The 25,962-nt window shown below is 36.6% G+C and overlaps 1 protein-coding gene across 2 annotated transcripts; it reads right to left on the minus strand.

Annotated features, from left to right (window-relative positions):
- LOC127983637 (protein cornichon homolog 3-like) lies at positions 1-25,282 on the minus strand. Of its 2 annotated transcripts, XM_052585833.1 has the most exons (7): positions 24,751-25,282; positions 18,494-18,562; positions 13,981-14,028; positions 6,778-6,890; positions 4,539-4,682; positions 1,581-1,647; positions 1-1,468 (listed from the first exon to the last, which is right to left on the minus strand). In XM_052585833.1, exons 1-6 carry the CDS (start codon positions 24,826-24,828, stop codon positions 1,626-1,628), a joined length of 474 nt encoding a protein of 157 aa, XP_052441793.1. In that variant the 5' UTR covers positions 24,829-25,282; the 3' UTR covers positions 1-1,468; positions 1,581-1,625. The 2 variants fall into 2 exon arrangements, with proteins under 2 accessions (XP_052441793.1, XP_052441792.1); XM_052585832.1 differs by lacking the exon at positions 1,581-1,647.
- Positions 25,283-25,962: the final 680 nt, after the last annotated feature.

Consider the following 25,962-nt stretch of genomic DNA (forward strand, 5'->3'; position numbering starts at 1 on the left):
TATTTAATATACAAATGATATTTGGATGGGTGAACACGTCCACAATAAAGATATAGAAAATGTTTGGTCATCATATGTGTAACTACATAAGGCATACAAAAGACAGCAGGCTACATGACAGCAGCATAGTATAGTACTGCTGGGGACTGGTATTATTATCCCCTACACGGCAATGAAAATGATGTAGTGTGTCTAATACTGTTATTTTCAGTACTCTGCATTATATGCTGCTTACCCAAAGCATCACATATAGATGTTTTGAGGGGTTTATGCTTATATGCATCATGTGGTTACTTCAGACAGTAAGCCTAACTGATCCAACAACATAGTTTAAAAAAATGTAGAAAGCAGTAATCAGAAACACTCTTGTTAACTGTGTGTTTGGAGATTTTTTTTTACGACCCAAAAAAATAAGAGGATAGATAGATAGATAGATAGATAGATAGATAGATAGATAGATAGATAGATAGATAGATAGATAGATAGATAGATAGATAGAGACAAACTCATCCGACGGTTCCTCAAATAACTTGTTTCAGTATTGCTGACCTTGTCGTATAACAGTAATACAGTTAATATAATAATGATAATACAAAATAAGAAAGTGAAATGCGTAGATCATGAGCTGTGGTTTTAATTTCTTCCCTAGAATGAAAATCTGTGTTATTTTGATGCACTGTAATATATTGGAAGACTCATACTGGGTATATAAATATGACTTTTTTTCCACCACAACCAATAACTGTATCTACTGTGCAAACTCATAACAACTTTGTGCAAAATTGTGGAAAAGTGGCTCTTGTTTTCTATAACAAAGCCTCGATATCAGCATTTGTAGATATAAAGTCCAAAAACAACTCAACCCACGGACACCAACACAGCATAGCATTACACAAAGTTCTTTATGTACACAAGTAATGCAACAGATAAGTATTTCATATTAAAAAAACGCTTATTTTAGGAGTGCACAGATACACAAAATATATCACAAAAGCTTCTCACTTAATCAAACCCAGTGGCCTAGTGTGTGACTGGTAAAAATGAAACATTCTCTGATCAAGTTAGCCATCTTTTTCTTTTCTTAGTTTTAACCCGACATGAATTTGAAGCTACATATAGTGAGTGTAAAGGTTGGCAGTTTTTGTGCCTCAGAGTGGTAAAGGACATGTTGTGCTATGCCTGAGACAATCTGTGCAAATGTTACTGTGAGCTTGTGAAAAGCGCGTCACACCAGGTCCATGAGACATCTAGGGCGTTGAGTCAGATCTGTAAACAACACTGGGTTCTTCTGATACTCTGGGAAGATGGGGTCAAGTCTTCTCTGTAGGTTCAGACACTGCAGTGTGTCGAACTTGTGTCTAGCGGTGCTCTTTTTTTAAATCCAAATTTAGTTTAGAGCTTTCAAGAAACAGTGTCTTATCAGCAGTGTTGAGAACTCTGTTATGAAGTCACCAAGGAGTAGATCATACTGGAAGACAGAACAAACAAGCGTTAGTAACTTTGTGTGCAAAAGTTAGACTAGAATAAAAAACTATTGAGTAAAATCAGATGAATGTTGTTCGGAGTTACTAAAAACTTACACAAGATCTTGGTTGTGGGCCATATTCAAAGTTATTTTGATCTGTTTACTTGAAGGTGGCAAATGAGCTATTTAAAATGCAAATAGAAGAAACACCAGAAGTAGTTTATAACGTCAATCATGCACTCATGATTTCAGTGAGCTGTGATCAATTAAATCAGTCAAATTTCAGAGTTTATGATTTATCTCAAAGACCAAAGCTGTAGTGAAAGCATCTGATATTAGAAATTCATTGAGTTTTGTAAATAACAATCCATTTTACATTATGGATTAAACGGAAAAACAAACCCCCCCCCCAAAAAACAACAATTATTTTTCTATATTTTCTGAAGAAAATGAGTGCTTTCTTGTGATAGATAAATAGACAGACAGATGGAATGAATTTTAATTGATTTCAGAATATTTTATTACATAACCCCCATCCCTTGCATTGAAATGGGGACTTCTCCCTTTGTGCACGTGACTTTTCGATTCTGATGAAATTAGTTTATGCCCGTGGGTTAAATCATTCTGTCAGGGAATGGCTTTAATTAGTTCATTTCTCCCTAGCTAAAAACAAACACAAAGATGCATTTTGTCCCCAAATTATCCAGCTGAAACCGCAGCATTCATACTCAGCTGGTGGAGGCATGTAAATATAAGGCGAGAGGCTTCAAAGCAGCTGATACTATGGAAAATGACAGCTTCACCAGCTTGAGGATCACTCCAGGCAGGTCATGTATGATACGGATTGTATTTATTTAGAATGCACTGCCATATGTTGATGTATGTTGAATTTCTGTGCTGACTTTCCACTAGGGGCCATTGATGTCATGCCAGAATGCTGTCCACAGGCATTAATACATAATAAGGGGTCGCCCTGATAAAAACAGCATAAGCAGTTCTTGGCTCGCTGTGTCTTATTATTTTCAGTGTGTGGGGGTTGGAAAAGTAGCAGCGTGGAACCTTTTATATTCTTTATCTTAAAAAAAAAAAAAAAGCAGATCTATTGATGCTCTTTAGAAGTATATCACTGCTACATTTTGCAGCATACTTGACTCTGAAAATGTTTTTCGCATGTTGAGTGTCATGATTATATTCAGTGCACACTGCTGAAGTCTTATCCCAAATCTAAAGTTGTATTATTAAGGACTGCGGCTTATCTGTGTCCTGAAAACACAATTTTAGTGTTCATGTTGAAAGTGGTAGATCAATGAAAAATGTATTTCAGCTATGATCATAGATATGATCCCGATGGAGCCTGAGGCAAACAATGTTCCTTATGCCTTTGCAATCTTTGTGAAGCTTCAGCACATGAGAACCCATGAGATGTTTACCCAAATCTCTCTTTCTCTTCTGTTGGAGTGGCACTCCTTTCTTGAGTCATTAGGTTTGAATGGTGTTTAGAAAAAAGGAATGAATGAATGCAAACCTACTATTGTAATTGGATGGGTGATGGCCTGGTGTGCTGATGTCGGATTTGCAATTGATTCGTAAGATTGATTTGCGAGAGGGAGCACAACATTGTGGAAGGGGTTATTAAGAAGGGTTAGAGTACAAACAAAGTTTGAAGATCAAGCCACAGGGGTTACACTAAGGCAGGCAAATCGGCAGCATTCATCAAATCAGATGTTATATAAAAATGAATGCCTTTAAGAAGGTAGCAATAAAAAGCAAACAACTGATCTTTTGCGGGGAGTTTGATTGACAGGGGATCTGACCAATCATAACGCTGAATCTGCCATTTTTGTCCGGCAAACAAACCAGACAGAAGAATAGATAAACATTGTTGGACTTGAACTTTGAAAAGAAGTGTGCATTGAAGTCTTTCCGCGGTTGAAACAAGATACCTTCTAATGTTCATTCATGTTAATTTCATGCTTTAACTAGTAAATATAACTAGTGTTCCTGTAGCTCAATTGGTAGAGACCCGCGTTATCAAGCGCAAGGTTGGGGGTTAGATTCCCCAGGAACACGTGATATGTTAAAACTAGCCTGAATGCACTGTAAGTCGCTTGGGATAAAAGCGTCTGCTAAATGCATAAATTTAATTTAATTTTTAAATATGACAAGGGGAATAGTTCATGTGCTTATTGAAATGAGGTGCTACGTTGATCTGTCCCGACACATTACAAAGTCGCAAAACTGTATTTATTGGTTGAATAATAAAAAAAAAAAAAAAAAAAAAATTAAAGATGGGTCTTTGTTTTAAACCTAAAGTAAAGATGTGTTGTCAGTGTCATCTTTGTTCCGCTACATGAGAACATGGTGTTGCGTGAGAGTGCCATGGATTGTCGGACATACTGTAGCAACAGTAACAAAGGGGGGCGGGACTTTGCAAAGGGTCAATTAGAGGAGGGGTCAAATATCAAAGTTACAGAGACCATTGATGGAAACCCTTGCAATATGCTATGAAGGGAAGTAAGACGATGTTTTCACAATTAGACAAAGTTTAAGTAGATAACCACTGAGAATAAAAACTCCCAACTCACTACCGTCACTCCTCAGAGTGGGTCAGCGTACAAAAGACTCTGAACAAAAAGGCTGTATTTGTCCTAGAACTTCAATTCCAGAAGCAAACTGCGTTAAATAATGCAGAACATGGCTGGTGCACAACAATTGCCTTTGATCTGACAAAAGGTCATAAGGCCTGTTTGCTGGAAGGGTGAATATTTGCATTTTTATATGTGTACATTAACATTTAATGTGACGTGATATAGTGTGGAGGAAAAAAGGAATTCAGGAATTCTACCCAAAGGCATGTTGTTGGCGCCATCCAAGTGCGTCCTTGTCAGTTCAAATGCTTGTTTACGTATATATCTCTGCTATGCTATAGGCTTAAGGTAGCTTATACTATAGCAAAGGCACACACTAAAAAGCATACTTGGCTGTAATGATAAAAAATCAGTGAATAAATTGCACAGAATCTCATTAGTTGGCACTTAAGTTTGGTTGAGACAACAGCTGGATATCTACTCACCAGTAGAGATAGTAGAAGAATGAGAGGACAAAGAAGGACATCTTGCACCAGGCTTCTTTTTGGCAGAATTTGAGGGTGTCTCCGTTCATGACTGATGCTGGATCGTAGAGAAGCTCCTTAGTGTCTGTGGGGCTGTGAAAGTACCTGCCGAAAATGGGAAAAAAACACGAGCCGGGTAGTGCGTCTTGAAACATTAAGTGAACGTATGTTTTTTACATTGAATTGAATTGATTATTTTATTAATTTATATGTATTCAGTGTTTAATTTAACTATTTATTTTAATGCAAAGTTTAGCTTGTCTAAGCCTCTTTAATTTAAATTAGGGCCGGGACTTTAACGCATTAATTGAGATTAATTAATTACACAAAAAATAACGCGTTAACTAAGATTAATTAATTACAGAAAAAAAATTCCCGCATTTTTAATAACTTATTTTTGCACCGCGGAACGTTTCTCACTGGATGAGTTTCGGCGAACCGATTATACTGAAGCACCAACTAGCGTTCGCATATCACCGCAGCACATCGAACCTCAAGTATCACCTCAACGCAAAACATATAGCAGCTAGCGTGGACTTTACACTTTATGTTGAACTATGTATTATTTTGTTGGTGCAACAGTTTATGTTGAACTCTTTATTGTTTTGACCAAGGTTATTGAGAGTTGGACTTAGTATGTTTTGGCCTTTGAAGCAACAGAGAGATGTTTTCTAATAGTCAGTGTTTCCAATGTTCTGAATCTAATTGACAGTATTGTGTTTTACTTAAAAAAAAAAAAAAATACGCTTTACAGAAGGTTCCAGCACCTATAAGTTTCCTGAATTTCTGAAATGTACTATTTCTAAATTGTTTCTAAATATGCTATTGCTACACTTCATGGCAAAAATTGCACTGGTCTGCTAGACTTGGTTGAACAAAAATAAACAATATTTTGTTGCTTAAGCTTATGTATTCAGTCATTATTCATGGTATACTATAAATCCATGTGAAAAAAAATTACTTCTCACTGTTCTCAGGTCAAATATTTATCTGCGATTAAAATGCGATTAATTTCGATTAATTAATTACAAAGCCTCTAGTTAATTAGATTAATTTTTTTAATCGAGTCCCGGCCCTAATTTAAATACTTCTGTCAATCTTTGCAGTCCTAAATATGGAATATTTAAATATAGCCTGTAATTGTAAGACAAGGAAAAACATCACCCCGGTGCAATAATTCTATTAGGGAAATCGAAAACAAGGAGTGGAGGCTTTAAGCGCATTAGGAGGAAAAAAACGTGAAAGAATTAGAGCAAAACAGAGGGAAGAATGGAAAGACAGTGCATTATAGCAGCATCATCAGATCTGCTATAGAAAGGTTTATTTATTTCAAGGAAAGCAATAAATCTGATGAGTAATTTTTTTGATAGCAAGATCAACCAGCTAATCAGACATAACTTCATAACAATATTTAAAATCCACTATTACTATTGTAGTGATTAAGTTCAGTGTTTCATCATCTTGTAAAAACAAACAAACAACAGAATGATCTCTCATATTCTGAGGATGGTGGCAGAAACTGACAACAGCTCTGAACATTCAGTAACAAACCCCGAAGAAAGATTAAGAGCTCCACTGCAAAATGACTGAAACTCATTTTATCCCAGTTATGATTTCCCCAGTTCTTTCACTGTGTGATGAAGCATTCAGTCTGCTATTATTCATCTACAAAAAATTTGGAAGACACATGCACAGTGACAAGATTATAAAAACACTGTGCAAGAAGCTTTAATTGGAAAATTAGGAATGGGAATGATCTGAGCATTGATAATAATAATGCATGTAAAGCATCCATAAAAACACCGGTTTACAAGAAAACATTGCATTTTTGATATTTATTCTTTTATTTATTTTTTTTGTTTAGCAAGAAAACTAATATTAAGAGTTTCTACTTTTGCTTATTTAATTGTTTATTTATTTAGATTATTTTTTTGGAGATGATCATTCAGTCAAGCACAGCTGATAATAATGGCTTTTTTATTTTTCCAATAACAATAATTAGTTGTTTTGTACTTAAATCATCATAAACTGGAGGTATATTAACATCAGAAGTTTTGCTGTCTATAGAGTCTGGGGGCTGTTTAGAGAGTTTATAGAGGGTGTCAAGTGTGATTTCGCAGGACACCTGTTTTAGTGAAAGCTGTCAGGTAGTAGGCACATAGCTTGTTTAAGAGCAGTAAAAGCTGGTTCAGGTGCTCACCTCCATGTGTTGTAGAAGAGCAGAGGGATATTCAGGCCTACAGTAAGCCACTCCTGAGCACACAGGAACATGATACAGAAGAGTCCATGGATAGAGTACTCTGGAAGCACCAACTAAAGAGAACGCAGATAAATAACTTAAAAAAATAATTTAAAACAAGGCGAGGAATGGAAGTACAGTGCATTCAATGGATTGTACTTTTGCTTAACAACATGCAGATAGTCCAGCTGATGAAATGTCTTTTCAAAAAACATTTACGTAGACAAAAACTCCATAAAACAGTTTTGTTATGTGCTCTAGTGCCTTTATGCAGTGTGTGTCATTGTAAAGATTGTAAATCAGTCACTCACAGTCTCATTTTCATCTTCAATAAATTCAGTATGCCATCTAATCTAAGTTCTGTTATCATTAGGGGTGAATCCCTTCAAGAAAGGAACTGACTGTGTTATATTCATATCTGTTGCTCTAGAGAAATTTCAGAGATCCGGGAAAATTGAATTGGATTTCTTTTAAGAAAAAGAGATACAGCTATTCATTTTTTCAGAGAAATTCTAAGACCTGATGAAATGAAATTAATTAATCGTACTGTATGTGATCACTGGAGTTAACATTACTGTGGGTTTTAGGACATGGTTTCTAGGTTATGTTAGATCACCTTCATCTGAGGAAGAGCGGAACAATTTTTGGCAGCACTGCTGTGCCAGTTTGCTGTAAATGGACAAGAAAGGGGATCCTTAGGGCAGTTACTTTGAGCAGAACTTAAGGTTTTTCTTACTAAGTATTCTAATACCCAAACAACGTCAGATGTGTTGCCCATTCACAGTGGGGTTTCCTTTGTAACGAAACCCCATCAAGCACTGACAAATGAATACAAACACAATAGCAAGAGTTTAACATCACATAAACCTCAGACTGTATAGCAAATCGATCGCCAAGTGTAGTTTATATATTTGCAGTATGTAGGACTCAAGGCTTGTAATATTGTAGTCATTAACTTCAGTTTATACCTGACACAGACTAAGGGCTGGCTTCAGTGAATCATTTATCATTTAAGACACAACATCCTAAGGCACAAACCTTTCCTGTGGCGTCCTTTCACAGCAAGCTAAAGGAAATGTGGTTCAGGCCAACCTTTACGTAAGAGGGCTCATTAAAGTTTGACCTGTCCTAGCTGTTTAACCTTATTGGTCCAAAATATTCCATCGCCAATACAAAAATACCCTGGATATAAAAAGAAAATGATAAATGCTTAAAAAAAAAAAGTCTTATCCTTGTAATTCCTATCTGTGTGCCACATTCTTATCTTCATAATGAGAAATATAATGCATAATTTAACCAAATGTACAGAAATGAAAAAAACTTTTACATATTTCGCATGGATTCTAGTAACTCAAACCATTCCCTTAGTGTATTTATTCGCTTCAAGCTGAGGCTCATGGATTATTTCTTATCTGGATTCTAGCTGAATTGTGAACTGCCGTTGGCAAAGTTTCTCGTCTAAAACTGGCTGAAACTACTACAGTACTTTCCTCACTAGAATAAAATAATCTTCCTCCAATTGCTTCGCATGGGAGAGTTTGTTGTTAGCATGTTGCTGAACTAATGCAATACTCTAATTAGTAATTCTAATATGTTTCAGTCTTGAACTAAAAAATACATTAAAATGATATATAATGAGCATTGAGTTATGTTTGTAAAACTGACTTCAAATTTGGCTGCACATGTAGACTTATCTTACAAATCAGCATAATTATATTGCATACCTTTCGAAGCGATTTATGTTCACCTATAATGCCTTAAAATCCTGCCACAGTATAGATTTTGAAACAGAGAAACTGAGGGCAGTGATGAATGCTGCATAATCAAGTAAATATGGACTGGCAGCTGGGTTAGGATGGGCCCATCTGGAAGATCAGTCTTTATCTATTAGACTTCAGGGCTTCTGAACATCTGACTAACTTTAGCCACAATGTTTTGTCCTTCATTTCAGAGGCACACATAAACAAAAACAGCAATTTTGTGGTGATTTTGTTTGTGATGTTTATGTGCCGTTAACTTTTAATCAGCAGGCCAGCTGCGACACTTAAGCCAGCATTAAATATAAATCTGCATAAATAAAGCCATATTATGGGATCAATTTGAATAAAAAGTAAAGAACTTTCTATCTTGAGCATTGCAGATGTCATGTTAAAAGTAAGATTGTCTTATAAGTTTCTCTGAGTTTATGTATGTTAATGGGTTTAAACTCGTTTGTCCCCTAGATTTTGGACTGTATATCAACCATTTTCTTGCATTTTGCTGACTCTTCTCACTTGATGCTTTTGATGCACATATTTAACCATCCAGGAGGAGCTAATTTCTCCTACATTTTTCCTATAGCTGAATGATAATTACAAGGCTGTGGCTGAGGAGTTTTAAGCGTAACTTTTAAGGTTTCCTTCCTAAGGGAAACACAAGCGCCTCTTCTTAGTATTGTCACCTAATGAGAGGTCTGCTGTGGCTTTTGTGCTTTTGACTGTGGACATTCCGTCTCCCTCACTTGCTCTCTAACCTTCTGTTCCTAACAAACTCTCACCAGCCTGCCACTGCAGGTCTCTCCAATTAACACGTCTTACTACTAATGACACGTCCACTATTAGTGCAGAATGGATGGAGTGGACACCAAACCTGTAGATACCGCTTTAATTAAGCGATGGGTTTTGACAATGTTTATATTAAGAATGGAGATAAAAAAGGAATGGAAGAGCACCAGTGATAACATTACATTTTTGTGGCAGAGAACTGACCACAAGAATATAGGGGTTGACATACAGTAACTATAAATAATTTCATATATGTTCAGAAACCATTCCCTTTTCACATTACAATGGAAAATCTGGCTGCGATCTCAGCTTTGCAGCAGCAAAATGTTCTCAGCTTTAACAGATCAGAAGAGCTGCTAGCCTCCAATTACTGTCTTTCTCTTTCAGCAGCAGCCAATAATTAACTGCAGCAAAGAATTATACATATTTTCTCTTTAAAAAAGATGAACATGACACTAGATAGCATAAGAACTGGCTCTCCATTTAACTATTCAGACTGTTATTATCACCATTCTGGATAATGTATGGCTGTGTGTGGCACCTTTCCAGGTAAAAAATTCTATTCTAAAAAATAATTGAAACTTAAATTGAACTTAATTGAAAAAGTATTATGCTGTGTTTCTGCAATCCTGCTTTATCCATTCTGTGTGCAATAATAATGTGAATTCATTGAATAATCTAAGTGCAGAAAGAAACGTAACACTTTTAAACAATCAGTCTCGCAAAAAAAAAAAAAAACATAATAAATATGCAAATGTACATTACCCTTGGGTAGGAGCGAATGACGTCAAGCTGGAAGGGCTACACTAATTGAAAGTTATAGTGGAAGATTGTGATTTTGAGGGCCAGAGTTAATTATACCACAGATGAGCAGCAGCAGCAGCAGCATCTCTGCCACACCTCTGCTGCATGAGAGCACGTTGTTTCAGAGGCTGGTGACAGGCTAATAGGCCCCTGCTGCCCTCTACACCCATGTCTCAGACCTAACAAGATGCATACAGAGACCAGATACTGTCTGATTACCAGCCAGATGTTGCTATTTTTAAAGGCCACAAAGTAGAATGCTCTTTTCTCCTACAGCGACAGGCCGGCTACAAGAGGCTTGATAACAAAGGTTTATTTTTAACCGTGGTTTTCTTTCTGAAAAGAGTTTAGCATATACATCACGAGCTAATAAATTCTCAAGCAAGTTTCCATTTTTCATTATACACGACCAATCTAGGCAGCTCATGCAAATTCATTTGCGGGCTACGCCTCGGCAGCAGTAGTTTAGTCTCTGTACTGAACTGTTTGATGACGGCTGGGATGCTTTTGGCTAGGTAGATTCAGAACAGCGCAACAAAGCCCCCTCCTCGTTCTCTGCCCTGAGCCCTTTGATGGCAAATGGAGCTTTTCCTCCAGGCAGAGGCAGGATTTCTTGCTGCGCCCCCAAATATATCAGTGTAGGGTGTGAAAAAGAAAAATCACATTTCCTGCTCTAATGAGATAAGGATTGCATGGAAAAGTCATAAGAGCGAGAGACTACAGTAAGTTTGGGGTGAAACACAGCAGTCTACAAATCTGAAATGAGTTTTGTTATAACTTATGCTTGACAAAAGTGCATCTCAATCTCTTAAAAAGGCCTATGTTGTCACCATCATAGAAATAATTGGGTATATTTTGTGTATGCATGTGCTTAAAAATACATATACACTACCAGTCATAAGTTTTGAGCAGTGCGATTTTAATGTTTTTTTTTTTTTTTTTTTTTTTTTTAGAATTCTTTTCTGCTTACCAAGCATCCATTTATTTTATCCAAAAATGTAAAAAAAAAAAAAACATATATATTTTTCATATTTAATGCAACTGTTTTCTGTTTGAATTTAGTTTAAAATATAATTTAATCCTGTAATTTTAAAGCTGAATTTTAGCACCATTACTCCAGTCACATGATCCTTCAGAAATCATTCTAATATTCTGATTTGCTGCTAAACAAAAAAACATTTATTATTTATAATTATTATTAAGTTTCACTGATGAATAGAAACTACAGAAAAACAGCATTTAGCTTAAATAAAAATATTTTGTAACATTATAAATGTCTTTATCATAACATTTTTGATCAATTTTAAGCATGCTTGCTAAAAAGTATTAATTTCTATAATTCTATAAATTCCCCCCAAATATATTATGTATTTATTTTATCTTTGGTTGATGTTCAGGCAACCTGTTTGAAAAAAAAAAAAATCAGCATTCTGCAAATCCCTTTGGTGCAAGAAGTACACTGTTCAGCAACAAGGTTCTTATTGTGGTCCTCTGACAAGATGCAACGTCACAGATCTCAGACCCTGGGTTCAAAAAAAGTCTCATCAGATGTTTAATGCTCTATCATATCGAATTATGTGTATCAGCATGTACCCGAACATCATTAGGATAGTTTCCAAAGAGATATGCATATCATACAGGTCTTTTATGAATGATCCTCTGCCTTTCAGTTCCACCTTGTCATTTCCATTTATCGCAAATTCTGCGCAAATGCCTTTGGTGATGAATGCAAGTGTGAAGTGGAATGATGAGAGGACAGAAACGTTTGTACTGCAACATCAAAAAGTAGCTTCCCGTTTGAAGAACAAACACACAGCGTTGGCGACCACAGGGGATTACTCCGCACTCCCCCAGCGGATGCCTCTGATTGGCTGCTGGAGTATTGACCTTGACCTTCAGAGTTAGACGGAAAAGCTTAGCTTAAGAGAAAGACAGGGTCAAAACAATGATGGTAAACTGCAGGGACAGAACTTCACAGAAAAATTTCAATATTACTATTCATAGATACAATGCCACAGCACAGAACTGTTGAATTATATGAACTTTTGACTTAATCACAACTGAGCATCTCTGGAGAGACCTGAAAATGGCTGTCCACCAACGTTTACCATCCAATCTGACAGAACTGGAGAGGATCTGCAAGAGGAATGGCAGAGGATCCCCAAATCCAAGTGTGAAAAACTTGTTGCATCTTTCCCAAAAAGACTCATGGCTGTATTGGATCAAAAGGGTGCTTCTACTAAATACTGAGCAAAGGGTCTGAATACTTAGGACCATGTGATATTTCAGTTTTTCTTTTTTAATAAATGTGCAAAAATGTCAATATGGGGTGCTGTGTGTATATTAATGAGGAAAAAAAGAATTTACTGTAAATGATTCTAGAAAATGGCTGCAATATAACAAAGAGTGAAAATTTTGAGGGGGTCTGAATACTTTCGGTACCCACTGTATCCTGAAAAGCTGTGTTAGCAGTTGTGTAAAAATATGCTGGTGCTTTGCAAGGAAGCTCTGCGTGACTCAGCATAAGTTTGTCTGACAGAATCTAAGTTGACTGACTCACCATTCCTTTCTAGCTCTCTCTCTTTTTTTTAATCCACACATTTTGGTGAATACACACAATGACACAGAGGCCAAAAACTGACATTTATACCGGGCTAACAAAAATGAGAAAGCATGCATGTTTGTTTTTCAGCTGTGAAAAATGCTCTGCACCTTTAGTGGGGGAAAATAAATGATCTCATGCTAGCTTTTGTCACCCTAGCGTTGAATACCTGTGAGCATAATGTCTCATTCTGGAAAAATGCACAATTCACAGATTCACTCGGCAATAAAATTGTCTCACTGACAAAAACTCTGCTAGGTATATGTTTATTCTCCTATGCAGAAATATATGAAACTTTCTTATTTAATGAGTAAAGAGACACCATCTGTTATAGGACTACCTGTTCAGAATGAAAATGCACTTTTGTTTATTTACTCTCTGGCTTGATTCTAACAAATTATCATCGTGCTCCTGTCAGTCATATCAAAAACATTGTGGCCCATTGGGAAGCGATAAGAGCCTTAAGCTAATGTTTACAACCAAGATAATTAATAATGATAATAAATGACAAACAAACCACATGCCCTGTGTACATGAAGACCCCATCCGAGAAACAAAGAGGGAGGGGGGAACTGCTAGCATTAAAAACATTCATTGCCTTTAAATGTGGTTTGTCTAATCACAAGCTATAAACTGTTTTATAAATGATGTGTCTGTAAAACTAAAGGCAATTCAGCTCAAGTCACCCTTGTAGACTCTGCTTGGATAAGTGCTTTTGTCGGGCAGTGTTGTCTTTTTCATTTGCAGTCAGGTGAAACTGAGTGACAGCGGAAACCTTTTCTGCGAGGTGCACATGCACACGGAGCAGCTGGGAATCTAGACGAGCCTCATACCTTCAGACATATTACTCATAAAGGTGTTTTGCTGATGTTGGCACAATATATATATATATTCCCTCTGTAACTTGGATAGTGCTTGGATTCAAATGTTTAAACACATAGAATGAGCTCAGTTTCACATGTAGGTGTGGGAAACACTTTATAATACCTTTGATTAATAAATTCTCCAATATAGCCATATATAACCATGCATATATTGCAGCATACTGAAATATTTAAGCACTAGTTTCCAGTATAATAGAATAGAATAGAATAGCATAGAATAGAATATACAGTACATGTCCCCTTTAATGCTCAGTAAAGTTGTCAATCAGGATGGGTTTATCTTTAACCCCCCCCCCCCACCACCACCACCACAGATAAAGATGTTACATACCTTTCTCAGCAGGCAACAGATCCTCTCTATATTTCGAAGTCTTTCACGCTGTTAAGAGAAATAAATATCTGTTAAATCTCCCATAACACCTAAAATGCCAGTCTCAAGGACAAAACCAGTATGAAGGCCACACATGTGATGCAGGGATTGTTGTTGTACCCTCCAGGGGACAGTGTTTCAAAATCTATTTTTTATTTATACATGCCCAGACATAGAAGTATATGGTTTATCATACATGTGTGCAATGGAAGATCTAGGAGATCTTTATGCCTTTTCTGTCATGTATGTACTATGGAATAATTTTTCATATTTGAGGCACAAAAAGCAACAGAACTCAATTGGTGGCATGTATGGACATGGATGCATGTTAAGGCACAAATAAATCTTACATGAGTAACACAGAAGAAAAATGGCAGCACTTTGCCTTAAAAGTGTTAGTTAGTCAGTTTAAACACACTCACACACACACACACACTTGCATTTGTGGTTTACAGGGACTCTCCATAGGCGTAATGGTTTTTATACTGTACAAACAGTATTTTCTAATGCCCTACACCAACCCCAAACCTAAACCTACCCCTTACAGAAAAGTACTGGCAATTTTTGAATTTCATAAGACTTGAATTTTGTATGTTGTTTTAAGCATTTTGCTTTACAGGGACACAGGAAGTGTTCTCATAAACATTGCTTACATTGTAATACCCATGTCACTAAACACATATACCATATACATACACATATACCACAAATATACCAGTAGAAAACATACACAAACTAATGATGATACTGTATTATTTTCCCATTTGCTTTTACATGTACAGTACAAATGATTTTCAGACAGAAGAAATTTGATATTTATTTATTTATTTTTATTTTTTTTATTTTTTTTACACTGTATTCCAGATACATGGGAGACAAACGTTGTAATAAACTTATTTCTCATTTAATATAAGATGTGTCCAGGGTCAAATAATATGCAGTATAATATATTGAAGAAAAAAAAAGTTGCCTGATTAAATATATTAACATAATATAATTAAATGTAATAGATTACATTAATATATTTATTCAAAATTTATATATTACGAATTAAAACTGTTTTACTACAATGATCTTGCAATGCATTTATCAAAGACACAAATAATTCCAGTAGTAAAAAATGTGGCATTGCGCTTATTTGATGAATTTGTGAAAAGTAATTGATATGCAGCTATTTTCCCAAAGTTTCCTCAGTGCATTTTTAAACAGTTTTTTCAAGGCTTTGATTGGCAACCTCCCACTCTCTTGTTCCAGCACACAGCTGTGTTTCAGAGATTACACCAAACATCCATGAAAGTTGCACTCAACTCTCATCCTATTTTTGGACCGCACCTCATTTTAGTTCATCCAAATTTGCCTAAGATATTTTTTCACACCATTCCTCCTCAACAACAGCATGCAAATATATTCCACTGGCAGCTATAGCGACTGGAGATAACTGCAGCCATATCAGCACTTTTAATTAGCAGGCAATTAGACTTAGCTCCCTTTGAAATATTCATCAGCGTAAATTCTGCCTGAGAAGTGCTGGCATACAGTGTAAACAATGTATTAAATATACGACAAAGAGTCAATACAGCAGTGAGAATATTATGCTCTTGAACCATGCAATCTGCATCGTACAAATGGGTAATCCTTGACGGACATACAAATGCAAACACAGCAGAACTGTGTCTGTCATCTCTGTAGCACAAATAATATTCAGCATCTATAATGATGGCATGAAAAGAGCATGAACAGATGTGATCAAAAGCTGAGCCTCTGAACAAACTAATTTTGGACACTTAAGAGACTGCCCAAATTAGGCAGATGCCAACATGGATATGTTGCGTGGCATCCCCTCATACTCAAACCATGAACTAAAACATTTAACATAAAACATTTAACATATTTATAATAAAACATGGCTTAGAATACATTACGTAGGGGTTCATTTGCAAACAGTTTTCACTGACCACAATCAGTTTTAAAAAACCAGAAAAAAAAAAATGTCAGTAATTTACACTTTTTTACTTTTATGAAAATAAATGATTGTATGAATAATTCTGGCTTGTCTAATGTTAAATCGAAAAATGACGTGGGAGTAATATAGTTACCATAAGTTCTGAATAGTAGACAATTAACCAATGTTTTATCAATCCTTCTGTAGCTCAGCTAAAGCTTGGCACCGAGTTTGATTTACAGTGTATTGAATGTTCCTTATACGTTTCTACAAAAGTAAATCTAAAAGCACTGATGTGTTGGATTGCTCATGTTGTGCATGCTGCTGATAAACATCTGGATTATAAAACTCTCTTCAACTCTCAAGCAACATAACGATACCTCTAATTTAGTGTTGTTTTACATTGAAATCAGTCACATGCATAGTAATGTCAATTTCGAACATTAGCATGATTAAATATTAAAAGCTTGCGCGCGTCAAGCAGCGCAGCAGATACAAATTCAGTCTAATGAGCTCATAACGTTAACTTGAAAGATGATTATTTCAACGCATAAAGAAAGCTCATCAAGGATTGTTAGAGATTCTTATAAAAGAATAGCATCAGAAGTGTTTAATTGCTGGATAATTATGTCTTGAATGGCTCCACAGAATTAGCCGGGCAGCGGAAGTCAAGGGCAGTTAAATGTGACAGTTCTGCTAGCTCTCGCTCTCGCTTTCTGATTTATCAGTGATATTAAAGTTTCAAACGTTTAACCCTCACTGGTTTTTGTTTGACTTATGCTTAAAACAAGAAAAATGCTATTTTCCAAATGGGGTAAGACAAACTGTTATCTTATGATAATATCTTTAGCAATTTTGATTCTCTAAGTGAATGTATTCAAGTTTCAAGGATGTTTAGATATGATCTACTACAAAACAAGTTGCAAACCGAGTAAAATGTTTTAAGAAGTCAGTTTTCTGTTAATAATTCATCTGTACTAATTACATCTAACATTAAAATATTTAATAATAATTGCACACTGAATATCCAATTAAATACAGAATCAGCATAAAGATGTTACATAATTTTACATAAAATATAATAAAATATCACATACAATTACAGTACATAATGGCATTTTTTGTCCTATCAAAATCAGTCTCACCAATATCGTAATTACGAAGAGTTATACTGATAGTGGTATTATTTATATATTTTTACTATTATTTTCTGCTTAAACAAGGTGAAAACTGCTTGCCAGCGGGGTTAGAAAAATAAACAGAATTCAAGATTCTCTATTCTGTCTTATCTTATGCTAATATCTTTTTACTATCAAGCACTATCAAGGCCAGTCTCACAGTTATCTTTACCAATACTGCTGTTTTTTCCCCCTGAGTTTCTGAGGAACAAATTAATATTTATAGCCATTCAAGTATGGCTGATCACAGGGTACATGTAGACAGGGTTGTTTTGATACAAACAGCATAAGCATAATAAAACATACCCTCAGAAATAAAAAAGAACAAAACAAAAACAATGCTGCATTAATTGTGTGAATTATTGCATCTATATTAATTGCATTACATTCATTTTCAGTCCTAAAAACTACTCATAAAGAAATGATTTTGCTGTCTGGTTATGAAAAGCATGTTAATGCCAGAAGTAAAAGGAGCCTGAGGGACTGTACACAGTGACTGCAGCACTACTGCGCAGACTAGAGTCATAAGGAGAGCTCCAATGAGAATCACAGGATGAAGTCCTGGCTTCCTCCCAGCGGAAAACTGACAGAAGCCACCAATTAGCCAGGCAGGGTGTGAGACTGACTTGACTGGGTGGTGAGAGCAACTAGGAGGCCATCAATCTTTTAGCACCCCCACCTTCCAGATCCTCCATTGTTCCTTCCAGTCTGACATAGGGGTGGGTGACATAGAGAGTGTGTATCTTTTACTTTGACACTTTGTTGGGAAGACAGCAATAAATTACAACTACAGAAGTTTTGTGCAGAGTAGATACGTGACTCAGATACTTTGTCTACACGTCACAGTGCCACTTTCTGAGTGAGACTTTCCGACACAAAGTCCAAAAGACCAAAAATATCTGCATTCGCCTGTGCCTCTTGCTTTGCTTTCTGTCACTACATAGCCTGGCGAGGTATCAAGCACAAACATGTAAATTATTTTGCAATGCTGGCATCTAGATTGACAGGGTTGTTCTAAACTTTTGGATAACAGTTGGTGCATCCAAAAAGCTGGAAAAGTTGCCTCAGCTTGAATTAATTAGTGAGATTAAATCTGCCAGGGCCTCCAGCAGAGGAAAGACAACACATAGACAGCTGCTCTATGGATTATTCATGCAATGCTGCGGATGACAGGAAATGTTTCAGAGTTTGGGGTAGGCTAGACAACGCACCTGGTGCCTGCAAAAGATCAGAGGGCTTGCTAAGATATACTCCCACAATAAACAAATAAACACACGCACGCATACAAACTCATTTGTTTCCATGGACAAGGGCAATGAATCAAATGATCAAGTCCATTATTTGCATGACTTACCGCATGAAGTGGATTTCCCTGATCGATCGGCACCTTGAAGTCTGCCTGAAGCTCATCAAAGGCGGTTATCTAAAAAACCCAAAGAAAAAAAGGGAACACGATCATTATCATTAGGCCAGACACATGAATTTGCAGCGTTTGTGTGATTTTCAAGGATACGTGCTCCTTTTATAACTTTGATTGATCATCCATTATTTCAGCATCTCATTGGCATAGTAGTTATGCTGGCTGATACAACTGAAATATGCTGTGTACTATTATTAATCATATTATATATACAGGTGCATCTCAATAAATTATAACGTCGTGGAAAAGTTCATTTATTTCAGTAATTCAACTCAAATTTTGAAACTTGTGTATTAAATAAATTCAGTGCACACAGACTGATGTAGTTTAAGTCTTTGGTTCTTTTAACCCACCAATTCACTAGATCAACAAATTACTTCATAAGACCAATAATAAAAAAAACATTTTTAGTGAATTGTTGTCCTTCTGGAAAGGATGTTCATTTACTGTACATGTACTCAATACTTGGTAGGGTCTCCTTTTGCTTTAATTACTGCCTCAATTCAGCGTGGCATGGAGGTGAAAGGTTTGTGGCATTGCTGAGGTGGTATGGAAGCCAAGGCCTTCAGCTCCTCTTTATTCTTTGATGTCTTGTTTGATGTCTTGAAAATACACCATTGATTCTCTATGGGGATCAGGTAATAATAATAATAATAAATAATAATAATACATTTTATTTATAATGCACTTTTCATCAGAGATCTCAAAGTGCTACAGGTTAAAAAAAAATCCTAAAAATAAATGTCTTAAGGCCTTTTTTAAAACAGTGAGGTGATTGAGGTGCCCTCAAGGAGTCAGGGAGGGCATTCCATAGATGTGGGGCAGCGGTACAAAAGGCCCTATCTCCCATTGTCCTGAGTCTGGTTCTGGGTATGTGAAGGAGGTTTGAGTGAGTGGAATGGAGGGAATGGGTTGTACTTTGTGGGTTGATAAGTTCTTTGAGGTGGAGGGGGAGGGGGGGCATGTCCACGGATGCATTGATGTGTTAGGAGGGAAAACTTGTACTCAGTCCTGGTGGAGATAGGAAGCCAGTGGAGTGAGTGAAGAATGGGGGTAATGTGCTCATGTTTCTGCACTTTCATCAGGATCCTAGCTGCAGAGTTTTGGATGTACTGAAGCCCCTGCAGACTTTTTCTAGGGATCCCAATGAGAAGTGCATTTCAGTAGTCCAGTCTGGAAGAGACAAAGGCATGAACCAGCTTTTCGGCATCGGAGAGGGTGAGAATGTGGCGGAGTTTGGAGATGTTATGGTAGAAAGAGGTCTTGCATAGGTGATTTATATGAGCTTCAAAAGTGAGTTGGGAGTCCATTTTTAAGCAGTGACTTTGATTTTCAAAAAGACAAAAAACAGTGGTCCAACACCAGCAGATGACATTACACCCCAAATCATCACAGACTGTGGAAACTTAACACTGGACTTCAAGCAACTTGGGCTATGAGCTTCTCCCCCTTCCTCCAGACTCTAGGGTCTTGGTTTCCAAATGAAATACAAAACTTGCTCTCATCTGAAAAGAGGACTTTGGACCACTGGGCAACAGTCCAGTTCTTCTTCTCCTTAGCCCAGGTAAAACACCTCTGACGCTGTCTGTGGTTCAGCAAATTCCTTGACATGTCTGTGTGTGGTGGCTCTTGGTGCCTTGACCCCAGCCTCAGTCCATTCCTTGTGAAGTTCACTCAAATTCCTGAATCGATTTTGCTTGACAATCCTCGTAAGGCTGTATTTCTCTCTGTTGGTTGTGCATCTTTCTGTTAACATGTATACAGCACTCTGTGAACAGCCAGCTTCTTTGGCAATGAATGTTTGTGGCTTACCCTCCTTGTGAAGGGTGTCAATGATTGTCTTCTGGACAACTGTCAGATCAGCAGTCTTCCCCATGATATTGTAGCCTAGTGAACCAAACTGAGAGACCGTTTTGAAGGCTCAGGAAACCTTTGCAGGTGCTTTGAGTTGATTAGCTGATTGGTATGTCACCATATTCTAATTTGTTGAGATTTTTGTGTGTGTGTGTGGGGGGGGGGGGTTATTAAATGTGAGCCAAAATCATCACAATTAAAAGAACCAAAGACTTAAACTACTTCAGTCGGTGTGCATTGAATATATTTAATACACGGGTTCCACAATTTGAGTTGAATTACTGAAATATAGGAACTTTTCCACGAAATTCGAATTTATTGAGATTCACCTGTATATTCATTAATATGATGTAGAATGAGATATATAAAAGACCACATGTGATAAAGGTTCTTGAGTTCACAACATCTTGAAATCTTTAATATATCATGAATATCCAGTATATCATGAGGGTGGAAGTAGTGTTTGATGTGACAAAAATTATACAGATTGAAAAGGCATATGAAATTATCCCGTTTACTAAGTGCATTAGAGCAAATAGGGTCTTATGGTGCCTCATGGCTATAGCTCATGCACAAGGCAAGAGAAGCCTAAATTAAAGTTAGATCAAATTAGACAAGCTTATTTCCCCAGTTAAAGACCAAACTGCCCTCTCCTCCTACACTACCTCTCCTGTAGTATATCAGTCCTCTCTCAGTTCTGAAGGCGACATGATCAGTAAAAATTGGGTTTGATTTTAGATGCTTTTCTGCTTGGCTGTCAGATAAGTGTGTGTGGTGTAACCGCTACCTAACCAGAAAAAAAAAAAGCATTACATACACGTTTTAAATCTGGCCATCCTTTAATAATCACATTTAAACTTGCACCGTGAAAGGGGCATCATTGAACCATATAAGCTACACAAGTGACATAAATAACTGAACACTTTTCATAAATGTTGATGAAGCATAAAAACCATTTCAAACGGGTTCAATTAAAATAAGGCCGGGTTTAAACCTGACAGCAGCATATGAATCCTAATCATAGTTGTGAAATTCAAAATGTTCCTGCATATGTTACATGCCTTCCAGAAAGAAAATCAACAAAGAATATAACATGTGCACATTGCATCCATGTGGAAACATTGCCGTTTTGTTCCCTATGTGACATCAGTTTACCCATCTGGGGGTTATGTAGTATTGAAAAAAAGCTGAGCTGGAGAACTGTACTTCTATATAAATATACTCGTAATGCACAGAATAGAATCGTTGCTCAGTAAACTCTGTCTTTAATATTTATAATTTTTAGATGTGATTTCCTAAAACATTCTCATATTTGTCATGATTATAACACAATCTGTAGCCAGTAAAAGGGAACTGGGCTGTGAGAAAATATAGATTCTTTTTTGATTGCCTGCTGTAATGTCTACAAATGATATCACACTTGCCCTAATCCATCACCTCGCACTGACCCAATGCCTATTATTTCCAAAATTGTGTTAATACCACTTCTTAGTGGTATTAACCAAGATTTTGGGTTATAGACCTTCCTAATACTACTAGCCTGCGTAAGCCCTTCCTAATACCACTAGTCTGAGTAAGCCAAATTACACTAAAATAATTCCAGATAAAATTACCGATTAGCAGTAAAACACCAACAACTTTTATTTCTTTTCACATAAATTATGATATTAAGAGAGTTACAATGACAGTTACGACTTTTTCCGTAGTATATAATTTGTAAACTAATGAATTTTTACATTTGCATCACAACGTTTCATATGTATGGCTTTTCTGATGTAGTAAACTTACTCAGTAGCACCCCCGGTAACCACTGTAATTGCAATGCAGAGCATTTCAGGTATCATGTGAATCATGAGTCATGATAAAATAGCTGGAAAATAGCTGAAAACTATTATTCTTGTAAAAGCAAGCTTTTGCTTACACTACTGGTAAGATTTAGGGTAGGGTTTAGTTCATGGTGTATTATTTTCAAATGTAGTAGACAGAGCATTAACCTGTTTTTGTGAACATAGATATAACTGAAAATCTAGTCTGTATAGCAAAGGTGTTATTTCTAAAAGTATTGTTTGAAAAAGACTATGTTCGTATATTGGAATTATTCGAGTCATGCTAGCATGTGTAAGCCTTAACACAGTTCCCCTTGTATCATAATCAAATTGCCGTCCAGTGTTTAACAAGAGCTCTTTGAAATACAGTAGCTTGTGGGATTTTTTTATTAAATGTGCCACAATTAGGCCAACCACTATACATCTCAATAATACATTTAAACCTTCACGGATGAACGCACCACTGCATTCATAGACAATCTGTTAAATACTGCTCTAAACTGTGCATCTTTGCCAAACGTTTTGTGGGCATTAATGTGTTGGTTTTCTACTAGCTGTGAAAGTGGACTGGAAACATCTGCTGAGGGAGCTTTTGACTCTCAGTGTTAGTTAAGCTAATGTGGGGATCATTTCCCCTCAGATGTAGAATAACACGCGAGGGGCAATATGCAGATTAGGCATCTCTTTAGATCCCTTTGAAAAGGACGGCAGACAAATTCTTCCATGCTCGTAATCTAAGTTAAGGAAAGTTAAAGAAAGATAGGCTTAGCAGGGTTTGAAAACTTCACTTTTAAAAGGTGTTGTAAGAGAGTACAAGGATTTTGCTATCTTTCACTAGACTTGTGTGTAGCATTATTTCAGTCTTCAGTGTCACGTGATCCTTCAGAAATCATTTTAATATAGTGAATCAGTGCTCAATAAACATTTCTTATTATTATAAATTTGTGCATTCCTAATATTTTGTGATACATATAGAAATAGAATAGAAAGTTCCAAAAAGCGGCATTTATTTGATTTTTGTTGTTGTTGTAATGTTTAGATGTCTTTACTGTCACTTTTGATCAATTTACTTTGTCCTTGCTAAATAAATATTTTAATTCTTCAAAATATTCTAAACTCTTACTAACCCAAAACTTCTGCCAACACAATAAATAAATCACTAATATTATATAACAGTAGATGCTTTTCCAGTTTCTTTGTGGAGGGTTCTTAAAAGCATGAAATGTTATTTTATAGGATATTGTTCCTGTCTGCTGCTTTTCACACCACAGCTCAAGATAGTCCTTTGGGATTGTGTGCATTTGTGTGGTGCTATCAGCCGATAAGTACTGTCAGCATGATAATTGTATATGTAAATAAGAATTTATGTGTGTTATTAAAAACAGAATCACTTACAAAAAGGATGTTGGCTGAAGGACACCTATCAACTAAAGTTTCACTGATATTCAGAATTTCCCAATGTCTTGGCATTCAATAATCATGATTTCATAATAATAGGTCCTTTTTAAAGCGGATGCTGCTGTCTTTGAATGTCAGCATGACTTTAAAGGACAGTGAGGAAGCTGTCTCATAATGCCTATACTCTATATTCAGTGCATTCAATAAAAACTCTGCTTCCAAACATACTGTACACTATGTAACATCATGCTAAACTTTTTGCAGATGTGAAAGAGGGTCGACATGTCAGGATTTTCCCATTGTGAGCCGATGGAATTAAATCTATTAAAGATTCAAAAGCTGAAACCGCTGAGGACAGCATTTCTGCCTTCCTCACAAAATAACTGGCAAATAAAAGGAACTTCTTTTAGAATAACTGAAGGACAGCTTATTGGAAATAGATTGAGTTCAGTGATGTCTTACAGAAAGGTCGGGGTCAAATGTGATGTCCTCATAATTACCCCTTATTTAACCCTTGAGGCTATAATGTCAGTTGCTATGCAAAAGCAAGCCTAGGGCAAATGGCTGTGCTGACCCAAATCTAGAGCAGTCTTGCAGTGCTGTGAACGTGAGCCACTGCTTTAATGCAGCTTTCCTCAATGAAGAAAAAAAAAGTGTTACACCTTGCATGAAGTCCACAGACATAGAGGACAGTGTAACATCAAAACAGGTCAGGCACAAACTGTGGCTTGTACAGTAGAACTGTAAGGGGGTTAAACACAAGTATGTGTTTCCGGAAATGGATAAACAGGATCTGAAACAACCCACAAAGGTGTTTTGTCCATTAGAGAGATGGGAAACCCCCCAAAAAGATGTCCAAAAGACTTCCCTGACACAAGCTGTTACCACCAAGTCATCATATGCACCAATGCTGTGACCCAAGTCTAATTTCACTATGAATTTACACTCAAATAATCATCAGTGACTTAGAATTTGATGAGACATTCATAATATCAAGGAGGCTTTACATCTGGTGATAGAGAGTTTAGTCTGATGTAGCAACCTCTGCTCTAACACATGCATGCCATTCTGCAGCATATTGTCACAAAGCACGTCAAAGATGCAAACACTTACATGCCAGATCGCGAAGAAGATGAGAGAAGCACAGAGGACGAGGGAAAGCATATAACAAAAGGCAGCGAAAGTGAACATAATTGAGAGGAAACTGGAAGGAAAATCTCCAGGAGAGAAGACGGCGCTCGAGCCAAGCTGGACTGAATGAATGGAAGCAGTTACGGGGCACGCGAGAGGGAGAGCATCGTGTTCTTCTTCAAAAATTTTGCAACAGTGTGTTGCAAACCTCGGCTCCAGTTCAGTGCAGTCGCTTTGCCATATTCACCAATGAAAAACAAAAAGTCCTGTCTTGTGCCGATTTTGCGCGAGTTACGGCACTGTTGCGAAGTCCCTGCGAGATCAAGGCATTTGTGGACGGTTAAGCAAATGATGCATTAACATTGTCCCTCACGGTGTCGTCGGCGTTAATAGTCCATTAAAGATGCAGATCGTTCGCGGTGACGACTTTGGAAAAATGCAGAATTTTGTGTTAAAACCCTGGTACACGGTCCTGGCGATCAGTTCACCTTCCCAAACCGAAGGCGCAAGAATATATGCCGGTGTCCTAACACCGGCTAACAGGTGGATTTAAAGAGCTCTCTCTCTCTCTCTTTGGCTCTCTATTCCTCTGTCTCACTCAGATCAGACACTGGGTCAAAGCAGGTCCTACAGCATTACCTACCATTACCTTTTAAAACAGCGACAGTTATTAAGATGAAAATAAAATCAATTTAATTTAATCACATTTATTACATTATCTCCTACTACCCCTAAAACCTAATTTCCCTCACACCTTAACTCATGTATTTCATACAGATTGCATTATAAACAGAAACATTTGGCCAATAGTCGATGTATGTTTTTAGGAATCACAACTTGCTATTCCCTGACAGAAAGAAGAGGGTCATTTAAAAAAAGATTCCCCTTTTATAGGTTTTATAAATAAATAAATCCTTCAGATATTTATAAAATCAATTAATATCAAAGTCAGACATCATCCTGACAGGCCACTTTCCATATTTCAACGTAGACATGACAGTACAATAATAAAATCATTGTATGGATAAATTAGACTACCTTCTTGCGCCATCTTGCGTTTTGACAGGCTAAAATCAGGCAAAATCAAATCATTTTTTTACTTATATTATTCTGTAATGTATGCATTATTTATTCAAATATATATGTATATATATATATATATATATATATATATATATATATATATATATATAT

Source organism: Carassius gibelio, chromosome B20 (genome assembly GCF_023724105.1).
Source record: "Carassius gibelio isolate Cgi1373 ecotype wild population from Czech Republic chromosome B20, carGib1.2-hapl.c, whole genome shotgun sequence".
Lineage (NCBI taxonomy): Eukaryota > Metazoa > Chordata > Actinopteri > Cypriniformes > Cyprinidae > Carassius > Carassius gibelio.